Raw genomic sequence first — 18961 nt, 5'->3', positions numbered from 1 at the left:
TGTAAACAACTGCTCAAAAGTTTTACAACACCCCAATTTTTCCAGTTATTTATTGCAATTCAAGTCGTTCAAGTCCAATGAACAGTTTGAATTGGTACAAAGGGAAGTGGTGAAGTGCCAGAGGTAAAAAAAAATAAAAAGGTAAGGTTACTCAAAACTGAATGTACATTTCAGAATAATACAAAAAAGCCTTTTTCAGTAAACACAAAATAGGTTAACAATTTAAATTGTTCTGTAGCAATGGAGGTTGATCAAGCCTTGGAAGCTGCTGCTAATTCCTACATATATTGGCACTGGACACTTTCATAGACACAACTTGCTAAAGAATTGACCCCCTCATGCTTTTCGGAACAACATTAATTGTTTACAGCATAGTTTGTTATATATTGATATGATCACGTCACACGTCACAGATTTGTCGCCTGCACAGCCATGAGGCACATGTCCTGTTCTACCACATTCCAAACACGCTCATTTGGACTGAAATCTGGTGACTGTGGAGGCCATTTCAGTACAGTGAACTCATTATCTTTTTCTGTGTGATACTGATCACCCCAGTAGAGCATTTCACTCGCAGAATGCAGGCTCACTTTTGGTTCCTAGCATATTTAAAAGTAAAATGGGAGGCAAAGCTTCAGCTTCCAGGCCCCTCTTTTGTGGAAACAGCTTCCAGTTTGGATTGGGAAGACAGACATCCTCTTTGCTTTTAAGATTAGGCTTAAAACTTTTCTATTTAACAAAGCATATGAGTCCACTGTCAGAGGCCATTTTGGTTCTGTGATGAGCTCTGAAACCTGACTGAAACTCTTAAGTACTGCTTGGCTCCTCAATCTGTAGCCACATCATCTCCTTGCAATGGGTTGGCTGAAGGGGTTGATGCATATGCATCCACAGTGGTGGGGGCAGTGGATCACTTTGGTATATTCTGTACTCCTGAGCTGGAGAACTCAGGAGTGGACCATCACCTCACAACATGGATACTGAACTACCTCACCTACCGACCACAGTATGCGAGACCTCAGGGCTGTGTGTCGGACAGGGTAGTCTGCAGTACGGGGCCCCACAGGGAACGGTTCTGGCTCTGTTCCTCTTCACCATCTACACTGCAGATTTCTCCCACAACTCCATCCAGTGCTTCCTGCAGAAGTTCTCTGATGACTCTGCAATAGTCGGCCTCATCACTGATAGAGGACGACAAGGAGTACAGAGAACTGACCCGTGACTTTGTGGACTGGTGCCAGCAGGACTACCTCCAGATCAACACTAATAAAAACAAGGAGTTGGTGGTAGACTTCCACAGGCACAAACATCCTCCACTGAACCACTGAACATCCAAGGTATGGACATTGAGACTGTGGACAGCTACAGGTACCTTGGTGTTCATCTGAACAACAAACTGGACTGGGCTCATAATTCAGACGCCCTCTCCAGGAAAGGGCAGAGCAGGCTGTACCTGCTGTGGAGACTCAGGGCTTTTGGAGTGAAGGGCCCACTCCTGAAGACCTTCTATGACTCTGTGGTGGCCTCTGCCATCTTTTACGGTGTGGTCTGCTGGGGTGGCAGCATCTCTGCTGGGGACAGGAAGAGACTGAACAGGCTGATCAGAAGGGCCAGCTCTGTTCTGCCCTCTGGACCCAGTGGAGGTGGTGAGTGACAGGAAAATGGTGGCTACGCTTTCATCCCTGTTGGACAACATCTCCCACCCCATGCAGGAGACTCTGACAGCACTGAGTAGCTCCTTCAGTGGCTGCGGCACCCCCGATGTGGGACGGAGAGATTTCGCAGGTTTTTCCTTCATACTGCTGTCAGAGTCTACAACATGGTCTCTGCAGACACACGTGCAAACAGACACACACATATCCAATATACCATGGTAGCCTTTGTCTAGTCTCCCTTAAGTGCAATATTACTAAGTGCAATTTTTCTGATGCAACATAGTATTTTATTTTAAGAAAGAAAGAGAGAGACAGAGAGTACACATGGAATGCAAACAGCTAACAAACAACCATCATAATTCATTATACAGTGAGAACAGGCCAAATCAACAACACAGTCCAAAAGATTCAGTAAGCTACATCAGTGTCTACTGTTTACTATCATAGCCAAGTGACTAACAAACGTAAACAGAAATGTTCACTATCCCTACTAACTAATGTTATGTTGTTGTGTCTCTGTTGTGGTCAGTGCTATCCTCTCTGCTGTTGGATGCTGGGGCAGCAGGTTGAGGGTCACAGATGCCAACAGACTAAATAAACTGATCCACAAGGCCAGTAATGTGTTGGGGATGGAGCTGGACTCCGTTAGGGTGGTGTCTGAGAAGCAGATGTTGTCCAAGATAAGGACAATCATGGATAATACCTCACACCCACTCCATGACATACTGGCTAAACTGAGATTACCAAAAAGCTCCACTGAATGACACAGGGAATCATTCCTCCTTGTGGCCATCTCACTGTACAACTCCTCCGTGTAATACACTGTAAAAACTGCAATAGTTACACCCTTTTTACACACAATCTTTTCTACTCTGGAATGTTTTTGACGTTGCTAGCTGGCAGTCTTTTCAAGCGATGTTGAAATTTCCACACCACGGATACATCCGTAGACTCAAGACAGAATTCACAATGTGTTTTTGGGACTTTCAGGTGTTTGGACCAATGTTTTCTTTTATGATCAAACCAGAAATCTTTAATGAGCAGCTGGATTTGTCTCGCATTAACTGGCTGGACACAGAGGACATCAAAATGCAGCGGATTGAACTGAAAATCTCAACTCTGTGGGGTCAAAGTTTGCAGAACTACAAACACAGCTGGAATCCACAGCTGTGTGTGTTCATGGAGCTGCATGTTCACCTGCTGGACGTCACTACCTGACAAGTGTAACTGTCTTCAGAACATTGCAGAGGCCTTATTGACAGTGTTTGGCTCTACATGTCTGTGTGAGCAGATTTTCTCTCACATGAGTCCTCAGGTCTGAATGCTGGACACTGGGAGACCTGTGTCTCTGAGTGGGAGACCAGAGATCACATTAACATGTGTGTCTCTGTATTAACAAACATGCCATATTGGCCCAGTTTATTTTTCTTATCATTGTTGTGAGGAGACCATAAATAGCATTTGTATTTTCTGTTGTACAGTTCATTTGCTGTTATGGATAAAAAGTATTTTTTTGTTTCAGAATAGCTGAAAACTATTCGCTGACAGCTGCAAACATCTGCGAACAAATATAAGTGGTTCTATATAGTGTGTAACTGTTAGTATAGAGCGTTATTAAATTTATTGCTAATGCATCATATGGCACATTGACTTCTGAGGAAATTTTAGACGGCACTCATCATCAGAAAGGTTGCCGACCCCTGGTTTGGAGTTTACTTTGTTATTGTTACTATTTTTACCATTCTTGGAGCAACTGTAACCCACATAATTTCCTTAAGGATTAATCAAGCATTCCGATTGTGTTTGTTTCAGGATGACCTGCCATTATCCAATCACACATCTGCTTACCTGTATCTTTTGCTTGTTTCTCCTCCTCTTCTTTTCTCTTTTTTCTAATCTGAGCACCTGATGGCTTTGAACTTTCTTGTCCATCTTGGTTTTAATTTTGCACTCCAGTATGAACACCCATCCCCCAACCCGAGGATCACCACAACACAACCTAATAGACCTACACCTTAGTTCACAGATTTGCTTTGTCTAGGGTTTATTTCTGGGATTTTGCACAATCCAGGATTCCAATCATGAATACATAATGGGCTTGGATTTACAGCATTATGAATGAAATGTGCTCTATTTGGAAGCAGCCCCCCCCCCCCCCCCCCTTTCGACAGGTTGTGTGTGAGACTTTAAATCATCAAACTGAAATTATAAATTCTAAATTGTTGTTGATCCCTTTACCCCGAGTCCTAAAGTGTATATTTATTTTCTCTTACTCTTCTTATATTTATTGTTTGTTTACTTGCACTGCTGTAACTGGAGCCTCGTCGTCTCGTCTCTCTATATACTGTACTGTATATAGCGGAGATGACAATAAAGTTTACTTTGACTTCAGCAGCGAGCAGGCGCACCGAGGGCTCTCGCGCTCACTTTTCACGTATAGAATTTAAAAAAAACATTGGTGCAAATTATAAGTCATTATCATGATGTCTGGTGTTTGTTGGTTTGTTTTTATTTTGTTTTATTTTGCGAGTTGGTTATTAGATGGTGCTCCAGCCAGCCAGAGAATCCCCCTCCGCCCCGCCGTCTCTTTCCTGCAAGCAGCAGGCAAACGGAGGGCACCCTTACTCCCAGCAAATGGCCATAAGAACACCGATCGGTGCCTATGCCATCCCCAAAATGCGCTGGCATGATGTTGGGGCAGCATGAGTATGAGCAACTTTTTTTTGCCAATACCCGTGATGCCGTCCCCACCACGATGCCGCTCTGGGCAACCGCGGTTTTTAATATGTCGCCCATATCAAAAACCGCTACTGCATACACGTCAATACTGTTCCTTTGAGCTGTGGCCTATTAAGCTCCAGCTTTTCTATATCTAATAAAATAGCATATAATTATGCAAGCTAGCTACATTTACAGCTGCTCAAAAATTAACACAGCCTTGCAAAATTTATAAAATAATAATCTGTTTGTGATCACTGAATATGTTGAAAAATTTGTTACTTGCTTTATACTTAAAATTCTCTGTGATAGTCCAGGAGCTTTGAGCTAGGCAGTTAGCGATTTGACATGCAGTAGAATCTTATACATATAAATACACGTAGCAGTTACGATTAAACTCATCTCCACTGTGAGTAAGATGCACTTCATCTTGTGTGCTCTTTGAGTGCTGGCAAATGTTAAAAATAATAATGCTGATGCTGTTGCGTTTCTGAGCAAGCAATTAATACAAATAAGTTAATTGTTTTTGCCTCAGCTGATATTAAGAATGTATCTTGTGTCCCTATATATCCTAATACAGAAACTGAGTTTAGTGTTACTTAGCCCACAAATTTGGAGGCATGTTACAACTGATCTTCTTACTCATCTCTGTGCTTGTCCTGCTAGACCTCAGTGCAGCGTTCGATACTGTTGACCATAATATCCTATTAGAGCGATTAGAACATGCTGTAGGTATTACAGGTACTGTGCTGCAGTGGTTTGTATCATATCTATCTAATAGACTCCAATTTGTTCATGTAAATGGAGAGTCTTCTTCATACACTAAGGTAGGGCTGTGCAATATGACTAAAATGTCATATCCCGATATAAGACATCTATCATTCCGATAACGATATAAATCACAAAAATTTTACATTTTCTGTACATTCTGTGAATCTCGGGCAGCTCGGCTTGCGTGAAGTGTTTCCAGCTGGGCGTCGTGTACCTGGAGCAGAATGTTTTAATCGATGCATGAAACTATATATTTTTAGACATAAGTTGTAACACCGCCGTTTTCTTTGTGAGTATTTATTACACAGCGTGCTCTGGAGAAAAGCCTGTTCTAACATTTGAGTCGAAGGTTTATTTTTTAGCACCTGAAGGCTCTTTTTTGCTTCTCATCCGTAAACACTCTGCATCTTTCACGTGATTCAGTTTATTTTGAAAAGTCTCAATAGGATCTTGAGCTTTATTCTGAAAGGTTTATGTGGAAAATAAACAAGCGGACACGCGATGGTTTTACCGTTATTGTTGCTAACGACAACGCATGAAAACAGGCGCTTGTCGGTCCGTAGTGTGGTTATATTAAATCTAAGAGAAAGTACTTTAAGAAATGAATATAGCCACTACAGTGACCATCAAAACGGTGAAGAAATATTGCTGTAAACAGTTTATTTTGGGACACCATGAAACAAACGATAGCGTAAAATGAAACAATGTTTTTATATCGTCATGTATATCGTTATATGGAACAGCCCTAATTATGGAGTTCCACAGGGTTCAGTGCTAGGACCAATTCTGTTTACATTATACATGCTTCCTTTAGGCAGTATCATTAGAAGACATAGCATACATTTTCACCTCTATGCTGATGACATCCAGCTCTATCTGTCCATGAAGCCAGATAACACACACCAATGAGTTAAACTGCATGTCCTAAAGACATAAAGAGCTGGATGGCCGCTAACTTTCTGCTTCTTAATTCAGATCAAACTGAGGTTATTTTACTCGGCCCTGAAAATCTTAGAAATATGGTATCTAACCAGATTCTTACTCTGGATGGCATTACCTTGGCCTCCAGTAACACTGTGAGGAACCTTGGAGTCATTTTTGACCAGGACATGTCCTTCAACGCACATATTAAACAAATATGTAAGACTGCTTTCTTCCATTTGTGCAACATCTCTAAAATTAGAAATATCCTGCCTCAGAGTGATGTTGAAAAACTAGTTCATGCATTTATTACTTCCAGGCTGGACTACTGTAATTCATCAAGAGTTGGGAGTTTGCCTTGTAATCGGAAGATTGCGGCTTGAACAGTTTCGGTCGTTGTGTCCTTGGGCAAGACACTTCACCCGTTGCCTACTGGTGGTGGTCAGAGGGCCTGGTGGCGCCAGTGTCCGGTAGCCTCGCCTCTGTAAGTGCGTCCCAGGGTGGCTGTGGCTACAATGTAGCTTACCATCACCAGTGTGTGAATGGGTGGATGACTGGATGTGTAAAGCGCTTTGGGGTCCTTAGGGACTAGGAAAGCGCTATATAAATACAGGCCATTTACCATTATTATCAGCATGTCCTAAAAACTCACTGAAAAGCCTTCAGTTAATCCAAAATGCTGCAGCAAGAGTCCTGACAGGGACTAGAAAGAGAGAGCAGATTTCTCCTGTTTTGGCTTCCTGTTAAATCCAGAATTCAAAATCCTGCTCCTCACATACAAGGTCTTAAATTATCAGACCCCATCTTATCACCCTATTAGAGCACTTCGCTGTCGCTCTGCAGGCCTACTTGTTGTTCCTAGAGTATTTAAAAGTAGAATGGGAGGCAGAGCCTTCAGTTTTCAGGCCCCTCTTCTGTGGAACCAGCTTCCAGTTTGGATTCAGGGGACAGACACTATCTCTACTTTTAAGATTAGGCTTCAAACTTTCCTTTTTGCTAATGCACATAGTTAGGGCTGGATCAGGTGACCCTGAATCCTCCCTTAGTTATGCTGCAATAGACGTAGGCAGTTCTGGGGAGTAACTGACAGCGTACCAGCGTTACGTATTTAAAATACAAAATATGAATAACTGTATTCAGTCACAAATAGGTGATATTCAGAATACAGTTACTTTGTTGAAATAAATAGAATACACAGCGGTCATTTCCTGTTTCATATGTTAGGCTATCCCCTTTCTATGCCTTCTCCAATATGGTGATAAAACGCAGTCGGGCACAGGTTTAGCTAAGTTTGTCACGGTCCTGGGTCAGTGACCCAGTGTTTTGAGTTTCTTGTGCCTCTGAGATTTTTGTATTATGTTCTTAGTTCACTTTGTTGTCCCAGCTTATTCTTTAGTGTAGTGTCTTTGTTTGGTTTTCTTGTATTCTGTTTAGTTCTCTGAGTATTTAGTAGCTCCCCTCTGTGTCTCTTTGTTGTTGGTATTGTCTGTGTTTCTTAGTTGCTCTGTCTCCCCTAGTCTAGTTTGCGTCTTCCTGTTTTACTTTGAAGGTCTGTCTCATGTGAGTGTATCCTACTTTGCTCCCTGTCTCGTCAGTTCTGATTTCTCCCAGCTGTGCTCTCCTTCTGTGTCTCATTCCCCTCGTTACTTCCCAGTGTAATTAAACCCTGTGTTTCTCTGAGTCAGTGTCGCGTCGTCCCTCTTGATGTGTGGATCTCCCTGTGTCTCCCCGTGAGTCTTAGTTTGTTATTTCCCTGTGAGTTTTAGTTTATGTTTTTTCCTGCCAGCAAATAAAGCTGTGATTTTGAGTTCATCCCCTGAGTCTGAGTCCTGCATTTTTGGTCCTACTCCTGCTTGCCACACTGCACTCCATGACAAAGTTGGATAAGCATGTATTCATATATCGCATGGCTGATAGCGGCTGCCCAGGTTTGAGTACAACCCACAGCTTACTTTTTTAATCTTTTTTTTTAACTCAATTTCCATCTGGAATTAATACAGTTTCTCCGATTTGGATTGCTGCAAACCCGAACAAAACACGTAATAAGAGGCTCTAAATTACGTGTCCTTTTAATGGTGGTGGAGTCAGTTACACAATGGACCCAGAGCCAGCAGTACAGTAATGCATTTCTGACACCACTTCATAAGAAGGATGGGATGGGTGAAACTTCAGTAGCTACCATGTGCTATTGCTCGCATTCTTGCTAGTCCGGACTTCGGAAGTTCACACGGGAGTCCAGACTTCCCGAGAATGCAGCGCGATCGTTCTACAATTGGACTGTACTTGATGACATCACATTTTTTTAGTGCCATCCTCTCTTGATTTAACTGTCATTAATATTTGCAATGGAAATTATACATGACACAAAAAATGACACATGATGTAGTAGATTTCTTTAACCCTTTCACGCATAGTGGCCACTACAGTGGGCAGCTATTCAGAGGCTGTTGTCTTGTATTTGTGTCAGTGTTGATGGTATATTTGCACATAAACCACTACATTGGAGACTGTCAAATTCCTAAGTCAAAATGTATGTTGTCCACCTAAGTGGACATGTAAACAACTCTTTGGAAAGTACATGTTTACAAAAAGAAGTTCAGAAATCTTTTTTTTTCATGCCTAAAGATGAATAGTAACACTTAAGAAAAAAAATCCTGATTGAGGTTGTCATAATTCATGCATAAAAGGGTTAAGATTTAAAAATCTAGTTGGTATTGGTATGCAAGTAGCCTTCAGTAATAGTAATAAATCGCAATAGTACATTCATGTAGTTGTAAAAAGCATGACAGGATATTGAGTATTCCAAAGTATTCAGAATACGTTATTCTCACTGAATGCGTAACAAAATATATTTTTGGGCATGTATTCTGTAATCTGTAGTGGAATACATTTTAAAAGTAACCTTCCCAACACTGGATGTGACCCTGAATCCTCCCTTAGTTATGCTGCAATAGGTGTAGGCTGCTGGGGGACTCCCATGATGCACTGGGTGTTTCTTCTTCACTCACTATGTGTTAATAGACCTCTCTGCATTGAATCATACTTGTTATTAACCTCTGTCTCTCTTCCACAGCATGTCTTTATCCTGTCTTCCTTCTCTCACCCCGGGTTGCAGCAGATGGCCCTGCCCTTCCCTGAGCCTGGTTCTGCTGGAGGTTTCTTCCTGTTAAAAATGAGTTTTTCCTTCCCACTGTCTCCAAAGTGCTTGCTCATTGGGGGGGTGGGGGTGGGGGGATGTCATATGATTGTTGGCTTTTCTCTGTATGTATTATTGTAGGGTCTACTAAAGACAAAGCTCCTTGAGGCGACTCGTGATTTCGTGCTATATAAGTAAAATTGAATTGAAATTGAATTGAATGTTGTATAAAGTGCTATATACGCTGAGCAACTGCGCTCCTCTGAGTCCAACTCCTGTCCTAGAATAATTTAAATACATTTAAAAGCACCACTGTGGGGATTCCACAGTTAAATTATCTGGTGCCCGAGTCCAACCCTGCTAATCAATGTGGGGATGAAATCCCCTGACCAAATGTCCTACTCTAATCTCTTTTCTTGGCTGACGTAACACGCTCACACACATAACACAACAACTTCAAACACACGTCACATTCAAGCTTTCCTCAAATATTCCCAGACTTTACTTTTATTTATCACAAATTACCCAAAATTACCATGGACATGTCACCCGAAATCTACTCCGATGTAAATTTGCATTTACAGTCGCACTCCCCAAACATACTCTATATCCCAGGTCCAGGTACCTCTGCCCCCAGAGGGGCAAGCCGCACCTAGACCCAGGAGATGTAACCCTTCTCTCTGGGGTGGAGGCATGCGGACCACCTCCTTATCTGCAGTAGCAGGGAGGCCCCGCATCCCAGACCCCAATCTGACGGCCAGCACCTCCTCCCAGCTCCCCAGCCCTGACAGCTAACAGAACCGGGGTGAGTGAAGACCCCAAACCTTCCTACGCCTGCTCATATGTAGTGTTGCTGTGTGCTGTTCTAAAGTGCATTTAAAACACAGGAGAGCATGGTTCCTGCTTCCTCTCAGAGAGCAGCACGGCTCCTCCCGAAAACCCTTAGTGTCTATATGCATTTAAAATTGAGGGTAGGGCACCAGCGCCAGAGGTGGGTTGGAATACACCGACCATCCTCTGGATGCTGTAAAACGTGCCCACCCCCAAGGCCCTATATGTATGTGTTATGTGAGAGTGTGAGTAATGTGGATGTCTAGGTTGCGGAATAAAATTGAGGCACATGCGGCCAGAAGGGGACAGAGGGGGAGTGCCTCCCCTGCACCCTGATGACATACCTGCACCCCAAGCCCTGCGTGTGTGGGTGGGTGGTAGAGCGGGAATAGGGAGGCAGCTGAGGATGGGGAGGGAAGAAAGGGAGGGGCAAGCGGCCCCTCCCTGGGGCCAGCTCCCCGCTGACCCCAGTAGGCACCCCCACACTCTGGAGCCCACCAGGGCAAGGGGTCCAGGCCCATCCGGACCAGGGCCCGCAGCAGCAGCACTGCCCAGCCCCAGAGAGTCCGGGCCAACCCACCCGACTCCACCCCAGAGAAAACTGCACCCACCCCATCATCCAATCATCTCCCAAACTACACAAGACAATAGACACCCAGGTTGAGTTCATTCTCTACCTCTCCTATATCTCTCCCCCACCTGCAGAGTGAGCTCCTGTAGAGAGTAGACCACCTGTAAAAATATAACAACCTCCCCACCAGTTAGAGAGCCCCCTAGTTGGGCCGATGCACCAGAGGTCCCCTGCGCTGGGGCTGAGCCCCCCTGAACCCACCCGCCCACAGCTCCGGCGACACAACAGCCAGGACCCAAGCCCCCAAGGCCCAGCCAGCACCCCAGACCGAGGGTGGAGCACCCCCAGACCCCCGAGCCTCCACGCCCGTCCCGGACCCAGCCAGGCTACCAGGCCAGTAACCAACGTCCACCAGCACAGACCCTCCCCAATCTCCGCTATACGCAGCCACAAGGAAAACACCATCTAAGAGCCCCCAGAGCCCCTAACCAGGTCATGGCCACATCCCCCGGGTTAGGCCCTCCAGGGAAACATCCCTAGGGACTCCCCAGACGCCCTAAGGCTGTCCCTACCCCCATATCAACCACAATAGCGAAGGCAGGACCAAGCCATGACCCCCACCCCCACTAGGTGATGAAGCAAATCAAAGATTGATCAAATGTGATGGCAGAGGCTGTATCAAGACTAATGTGATCTATTAGATGTTTTTTATGTTGGTTAGAATTAAGATTATTTTTATTTTTCCAGTTAATGAGGACCATTTTCTTAAATTTAGTTCTTTAAATTCTTTTGGCGGAAAAGAAAGACTGGACCCAGTGTGGTCAAAACTCGGAAATGGAGAACGCATGCACAGCTCTGAAAAAATCACAAGGTGAATGTGTATATGTATAGTTCGGCTACGTCACACGCTAAGTTTCGATCAAAACAACTCCTTGTATGGTACCAGTTCCTCTTTCTTTGTGTCTTACTTCCTGTGCATCTCTGCACTAAACTTCCCCTTTTCTTTACTATTCCTTTCTAAAGTCTGTTACCAGGGCAACTTGTCACCCTCTGACCTAGTTCTTTGTCAACTCTGGGCCTTGTTTATAAAGGCCTCTATTATTAAAATACATAAAACAATATAGTCAGTAAATAAGCATTAAGATATATATTTATTTCTTAACACAATCCATTTACCATTCCAGTGTGGCTTGTTCCTTGTGCAGCCATAGCCTCCGCATCCTGATATTCCTCTGTTACGGCCCTGGCCAAACAGTGTTTCTGCAAATCTCTCCCCTGATTGGTTGAGCTAGTCTAGCCTCAACGCGTCAACTTTATTCTGGTTTTGGAGAATGGAACAGCAAGACCTTAACCCTTAACCCACTCTTAACCCATGCCCCTAGCTAGTGGCATATAAAGCGTCTCTCTTCTGCTTTGCTCATTGTGTTTTCCCAGAGCGTAGAAGGCTTCAGAACCAGTGGAACCCTTGTTGAGCAGCCCCAGCCTGAGGAGACTACATGCCGTGTGATGCAGCCCCAGTTGCTGGACCCTGAGCTTGTGAGTACCACACCACCTGAGCCTGAGCTGTAGGTGTTATGTCGCTTGAGCCTGTGGGTCTCGTGCCACCTGTCTACTAATACCTCAGTACACTTAGTATCATAATCTGTAGATTTTGCAGACTGAGTGCAATACCTGACATGAACATGCCTGACCTTTTGCCAGAAATACAGAACAAGCTTTGCATTGCATTCATGAGAAGGCATGTAATTTCCTAACAATTGTGGTCCCCCAATGTTAACCCCTTCTAACCCCTTCATTGAAAAGGGGAACTACTGCTCCAGTGTGACATTTGAAGGGTACTATCTATATATTCCACTTAATATTGCCAAGGTCTGAAGATCATGATTAAAGAAAAAAACCCTCTGATGATGAGAACAAGGAATCAGGAAACCTTGCCTGAAGTACACATACTGGGGCCTCACCCTGAAGCAAGGGTAGGGCCCCTGTTGAGCCCCTACCCCAGCCCTTAATCCATGGGCTGAGCCTAAATGAGCTATGTGGAGTCTACAAGACTAAAATTCAATAGACACATAGTTAAAACTTTTATAAGGAACATTCACAGGAATGTGCTGTTCTGCTTAGGGCTTAAGGTCAGAGTTTTACTGTCTTGCCCTGAGTTGTCTGCATCATTTCACACTGACATTTTTGGCCCATCAACATAATTGCCCCGTCCCTCATCTACTACTTGCTAGCCTTGGCTCCCTGGAGCATCTTCCTGTTCCATAAAATAAGATTCAAGGTGATGAGTTAAAACTTTTGGCAGTGGTGGAAATGTGGTGCAGATAAGAGATGGTCCTTACTGGTGTTACACAATAGAATTATAGGGAGAACGTGAAGTACCGTATCTGTGGCAGGAGTGTGGAAAGTGACATATAATTGCACAAGGCACTTGTGGGATAAGCAAATCTGAAATCAGGTTCATACTTGTTTCTGTGGGCACAGAAACAAGTATTAAAAAATAAGCATGTTCTTATGCTACAAAAGTTGCTGACAAGGACTACAAAGCAAGGCTAATGGATGTGTGCCAATCAATATGGTTTCATCCTCAAGAAAAAGAAAAAGTTAGCAAAGATAAATTAAATAAAGATGTCCTTACTTAACCGGTTCCCAGGATTCTCTTTCAAAGCCTCTGTGAATAGACTGAGCAATGGAAGACTCCATCAGGTCAACATATCGGACTACCAGGGGGGCATACAGGTCCTGCAAGTGTTTGTGGAACTTCCCATTGCACAAGTTATCTGAAAGAGAGAGAAAAAGGGAGAGAAATAGACAAGGAGGCGACAAAATAGCATAGAACCTGACCGGTTTATTGGATTTCTACAGGGTGGGCCATTTATATGGATACACCGTAATAACATGGGAATGGTTGGTGATATTAAAGTCCTGTTTGTGGCACATTAGTATATGTGAGGGGGCAAACTCCTCAAGATGGGTGGTGACCATGGTGGCCATTTAGAAGTCGGCCATCTTGGATACAACTTTTGTTTTTCCAATAGGAAGAGAACCATGTGACACATCAAACTTATTGGTAATGTCACAAGAAAAACAATGGTGTGCTTGGTTTCAACGTAACTTTAAAAGTTTCTCTTTGTTCACAACCATTGACATGTCGAAGAGGTTAACACGTGAGGAGCGGATTGAAATTGTGTTGATATCTGGTGAACGCAGTAACCGGGTCATTGCAGCAGATTTCAATGCAACACACCCTACGAGACCACCCATCTCCCATGCTACAGTTAGCAAACTGCTTGCTAAGTTTCGTGAAACTGGTTCAGTGTTGGATTTGCCAAAATGTGGACACAAGAAAACTGTCACTAATGAAGAAACATCAGTGGCTGTCCTAGCTTCATTCAGCAAGATCCCACAGCGTAGCACTCGCCGCATGTCACTGGAGAGTGGCATTAGTCGAACATCCCTTCGGCGGATATTAGCTACTCACAAATGGCACCCTTACAAACTCCAGCTACTGCAGCATCTCAACGAGGATGACCCAGATCGGCACACAGAATTTGCAGAATGGGCAAAACAAAAATTGGAAGAGGACCCTCAGTTCACGCAGAAGATTTTGTTCAGTGATGAGGCAAACTTTTATGTGAATGGTGAAGTTGACACTATCCCACATTGGATGGATCCCTCCAAGACTGTTGGAACAACAAAAGTGATGGTTTGGTGTGGTGTATGGGGTACAACGATAGTGGGTCCATTCTTCATCAATGGAAACCTCAAGGCCAGTGGATATTTGAAATTGCTACATGATGATGTGTTTCCCTCTTTATGCACTGAAGCTGGCACGTTCCCTGAGTTTTTCCAGCAAGATGGTGCACCACCACATTATGGGTGCCAGGTCCGAGCATTCCTAGATGAACAGTTTCCTGGAAAGTGGATTGGTCGTCATGGGCCAGTTGAATGGCCCCCAAGGTCTCCCGATCTGACCCCCTTAGACTTTTATCTTTGGGGTCATCTGAAGGCAATTGTCTATGGTGTGAAGATACGAGATGTGCAGCACCTGAAACTACGGATACTGGATGCCTGTGCTGGCATTTCTCCTGCGGTGTTGCTATCAAGTGTGTGAAGAGTGGGAGAAGAGGGTTGCATTGACAATCCAACACAATGGGCAGCACATTGAACACATTTTATAAGTGGTCAGAAACTTGTAAATAACTCATGAAAGAATAAAGTTACGTTGAAACCAAGCACACCATTGATTTTCTTGTAACATTACCAATACGTTTGATGTGTCACATGACCCTCTTCCTATTGAAAAAACAAAAGTTGTATCCAAGATGGCCGACTTCTAAATGGCCACCATGGTCACCACCCATCTTGAGGAGTTTGCCCCCTCACATATACTAATGTGCAACAAACAGGACTTTAATATCACCAACCATTCCCATGTTATTACGGTGTATTCATATAAATGGCCCATTCTGTAGTTTGATGGAGAAACGACGTGGCTGAAAAAAGCGAGTGCAGAAAAGCTATAAGACATACGATGTAAAAATAAACCTCCATGTCTACTACTGCTGACTCATATTGACACTTCGCTCAAAATGTAAAAGAACCCACCCACCACTTTAATTACATTCTGGATCTTGTTCTGACATATGGCATAGAAACTTAACAGTGTTTCCTGAAAACCCACTTTTGTCTGATAATTCTTAATAACATTTAAAATTACAATAATGGATTATAAAGCAGTGGGGAATACATTTCTTTGCAGTATATGTCTTTGTGAAAGTACTTTAGTTAAATTTTAGGATATAATTCCTCCACTTTTATCCTTTAGCTTCAGATCAGAGATACTTGACTACGTGGTATAACTCTCAAATGCACATTTAAAGCAGATACGTGTCTTTTAGACCTCATTCCTACAAGACTGCTCAAAGAAGTCCTACCATTAATTTGTGCTTCAATAACTTACAGGGACTAGAAAGAGTAGACTAGAAAGAGAGAGCAGATTTCTCCTATATTGGCTTATTGGCTCCATGTTATATCCCAGATCTAAAGGAAAATCCTACTCCTCACATATGAGGTCTAGAATAATCAGGCCCTGTGTCCTCTTAATGACCTCATAGTACTGTATCACCCCAATAAGCACTTCGCTTTCAGACTGCTTTACTTGTGGTTCCTAGAATATTTAAGTCGAATGGAAGGCAAAGTCTTTAGCTTTCAAGCCTCTCACATACTATTTTTTATATTTAAAAATTTAAAAATAATTACAAATTTTATTCTTAAGATTAGCCTTAAAATTTTCATTCCTTAGTTATGCTGCAATAGGCCCAGGCCACTAGATGTTTCCCATGATGCATTGAGTGTTTCTTCTTCACTCACATTTTTTTCACTTACGCTTACCACCAATCTGCATTTAATTATTAGTTATTATGGTCACACTTTCTATTACAGGTCAGTAATAAAGTGGTAATAGTAGGGTAACAAGACAGAAACAAGAACATAATAATGTGTAATAATTTCTAAATTACTACCACTTACCAAAGTAATCACACTTAATATCCAAGTAATATTGTGCCAGCAATACTGGTTACAGTTGAGTGATATTATCCAATTATATCAATTTCAGTGTAATAAGGGCCCAAAAACTGGTGGCAATAATGTGTAACCACAGATTGGTAATAAAGTGGTTATAATAGGTTAACAAGGGAGAAACAAGAATGTAATAATAATTAATTCACAAATTGTAATGTTCATTTTATTTTTTATTTTATTGTTATTTTTTAAATAGGACAGTTTGCATCTGTGAAATTGTTGCTCAGTGACCTGCCAGTGATATCATGCTTGCTTTAACACAAATATATTTCACATTTTTTGAATATCTTCCTGCAGGAGAGACTGGATTTTTGGATGGTTTGAGGTCAACCAGTGATGAAGGCCTATGCAAATCTAAGGTGTTCATAAGTATTATTCTTTAAACCTTAATTATTAGCATTTTGTGTTTATTGTTCGTTCCAGACTCAGTTATCAGTACCATGGTATTAAATTCCTGCTTAGAACACAAAACCCTGCAGTGACTAACAGAAAACACCGGCGACAGTTTCTAAGTTTGTATTTAAAAGGTTATTAATATGTTATTAAATAGAGATGGGCAGTTTTGCATTTTGCATCTCTGTTTCCTACTTATTACCACTCGATTACCTGTGGTACCTTCTGAGTAATAATTTCTTAATTAACCCTTTAAGACCCACCATAGAACCAAGTCCGCCAGAGCTTATATTATATTTTTACATGCTGTGGAGCCATTTTTGGGAGCATTTCAAGTTGATATACATCAATACAACCATTATAGCCCAGACTTTAATAATATGTATGCATTAAGTGCATAGTAATTACATAAATTGCAAATAAGTGCAATAAACTACAAAAAAATTGAAAATCGTTTTTTTTTTTTAACATATATTTCTAGTTAGGGAAATTTAAGAGGCTTATCCCTCAAAACTGTAAATACAAAAAAGTTGCATAAAATAGTTTCCCACCACAGGAAATTTATTTTAAGTGTCTTCATAGTTTTATTTTTGAAATACACCAATTTTTATTTAGTACAGGAAAAACGAAAAATAAATATTATAATGCAAATCTACAAAAAAAAGCAGCATATGCATCAAAATAAACTATTTCCAGCAGTGCAATATGAGTTCTAAGCATCACAGAAAGTCATAAAGTCAAACATAACTTTTAAAAACACCAGTATAGGCTCATGAGGCCCTGATGGTAAAAAAAAACTACATTTCTGTAAAATGACGTCACTTCCGGTTTCGGGCAGGTCATGGCGGACATGCGATAGTTCACGCTGACAGACGTAGGAAGTGTTACGAACAGCTGATCAGATCGGCAAAGCGTGTTTCTGGAATATTATGTTTTGCTGCAAGTGCTTTTATGCAGTTTTTGCAAAGCTATATGTGGAAGGAAACTGTGACCGAGGACAAGCTGATGGCATAAGATGTAAGTACAACTCCTCTGGTTTCATGTGCAAAAAATATTATTGCGCTAGCTTACGTGGTTGCAGAGCTACCGGGATTTAAAAACAGTTACGCAAAACAGAGCGTGCCTGCTCTGACCGGCTTTAAAGGGTTCAGCACATTACTTTCTTGTTTCTACCTTGTTACCTACTATTACCACTTCATAACCGAGCTGTAATAGAAAGTGCTACCATTAATATTACTCTCTCTCTTCTACATCGTGTCTTTCTTCTTCCCCTCAGCCCCAACTGGCCGTGGGTGGATGGCTGCCCCTCCCTAAACCTGATTGTTGAGGGTTTCTTTGTATTATTTGGTGTCTTTACGTTACCTTGCAAAGTATAAAGCACTTTAAGGCAACTGTTTTTGTGATTTGGCGCTGTATAAATAAATATATAAGTAAAATTGAACTAAACTGAATAAAAGATGCCATGATGTTTCAGCCATGTCTGTTATTGTTAGGGCTTTCTTTTTGTCTAACTATGTTCTGTTGACTGAGTTTATGAATATGCATAGTTCTTACTGCCCCAACGACATTATTCTTCCCAAATATCTTAAACAGTTCCTGCACGTCTCTCCATTATTATCGATCATTTTTGATATTTATAATTGAGTGATTTGTATATATTAGTGCTATTTCTTTCATTTGTAAACTCTGTAACATATTGTATTATTTAATTAGTTTAGTCTGTTAATGTTACTGTCTTTGAGAAACTGTAACCCACGTAGTTTCCTTAGGGATTAATAAAGTATTCTGATTATCAGTCTCTTTGAGTGTTAATAAAAAAACTATGTATAAAACACTGTAACAAGATGATTATAAGATGCAATCAGCACAATTTTATACAAAATTAAGGTGTCGTTAAAGTCCCAGTATTATCAAGTTTAAGCATCTCCAAGCACACCCAACTACTTTACATCACAATAGGTTACTCCAACTACGTTTCCCACAGAAACAATATAAGGAATCTTAACATCTGTCAGTTTCTTCACAGGAAGAAAATGTGGGCTTGGGGCTGACACAAACTAAAGCAGGACTATTTGCATAGGATGTTCCGAAGACAACAAGTGCAGCTGTACAGGCCAGGTGCCAGTGCATTGGGAAAAAGTGAACATGCAAAAAAAGAAAAGGAGCTCCATCTGGCTGCATGTCAGTGATATTGGAGACTCCAAAGCTAAGTGCAGAATTTGTAAAATGAGGAATGGGACAAATACTACTAATTTTTTTTCAGAGAGCATTTATTGTAGAATGCCAAGTTTGCAAAATGTTGTCCAGGCCTTAAAATGTATGTTCTCCCCAGTAGCAGTAAAATTAAAAAAATCATCTTAACACACTAACCATTCATAATTG

General features: G+C 41.9%; 1 protein-coding gene across 2 annotated transcripts in view; it reads right to left on the bottom strand.

Annotated features, from left to right (window-relative positions):
* Positions 1 to 18961, bottom strand: part of LOC102788571 (calcium-dependent secretion activator 1-like) — a 243993-nt gene that overhangs the window by 67299 nt on the left and 157733 nt on the right. For both annotated transcript variants that reach the window (XM_087850444.1, XM_087850445.1), the window contains one exon: positions 13239 to 13380. In XM_087850444.1, coding sequence (XP_087706570.1) covers positions 13239 to 13380 — 142 coding nt within the window. The remainder of the gene's footprint in view (positions 1 to 13238; positions 13381 to 18961) is intronic.

Source organism: Neolamprologus brichardi, chromosome 13 (genome assembly GCF_056152115.1).
Source record: "Neolamprologus brichardi isolate AB-2024 chromosome 13, ASM5615211v1, whole genome shotgun sequence".
NCBI classification, from domain to species: Eukaryota; Metazoa; Chordata; class Actinopteri; order Cichliformes; family Cichlidae; genus Neolamprologus; species Neolamprologus brichardi.
Note: the sequence above shows the minus strand (reverse complement) of the source record. Positions and strands in the feature narration are given on the sequence as shown.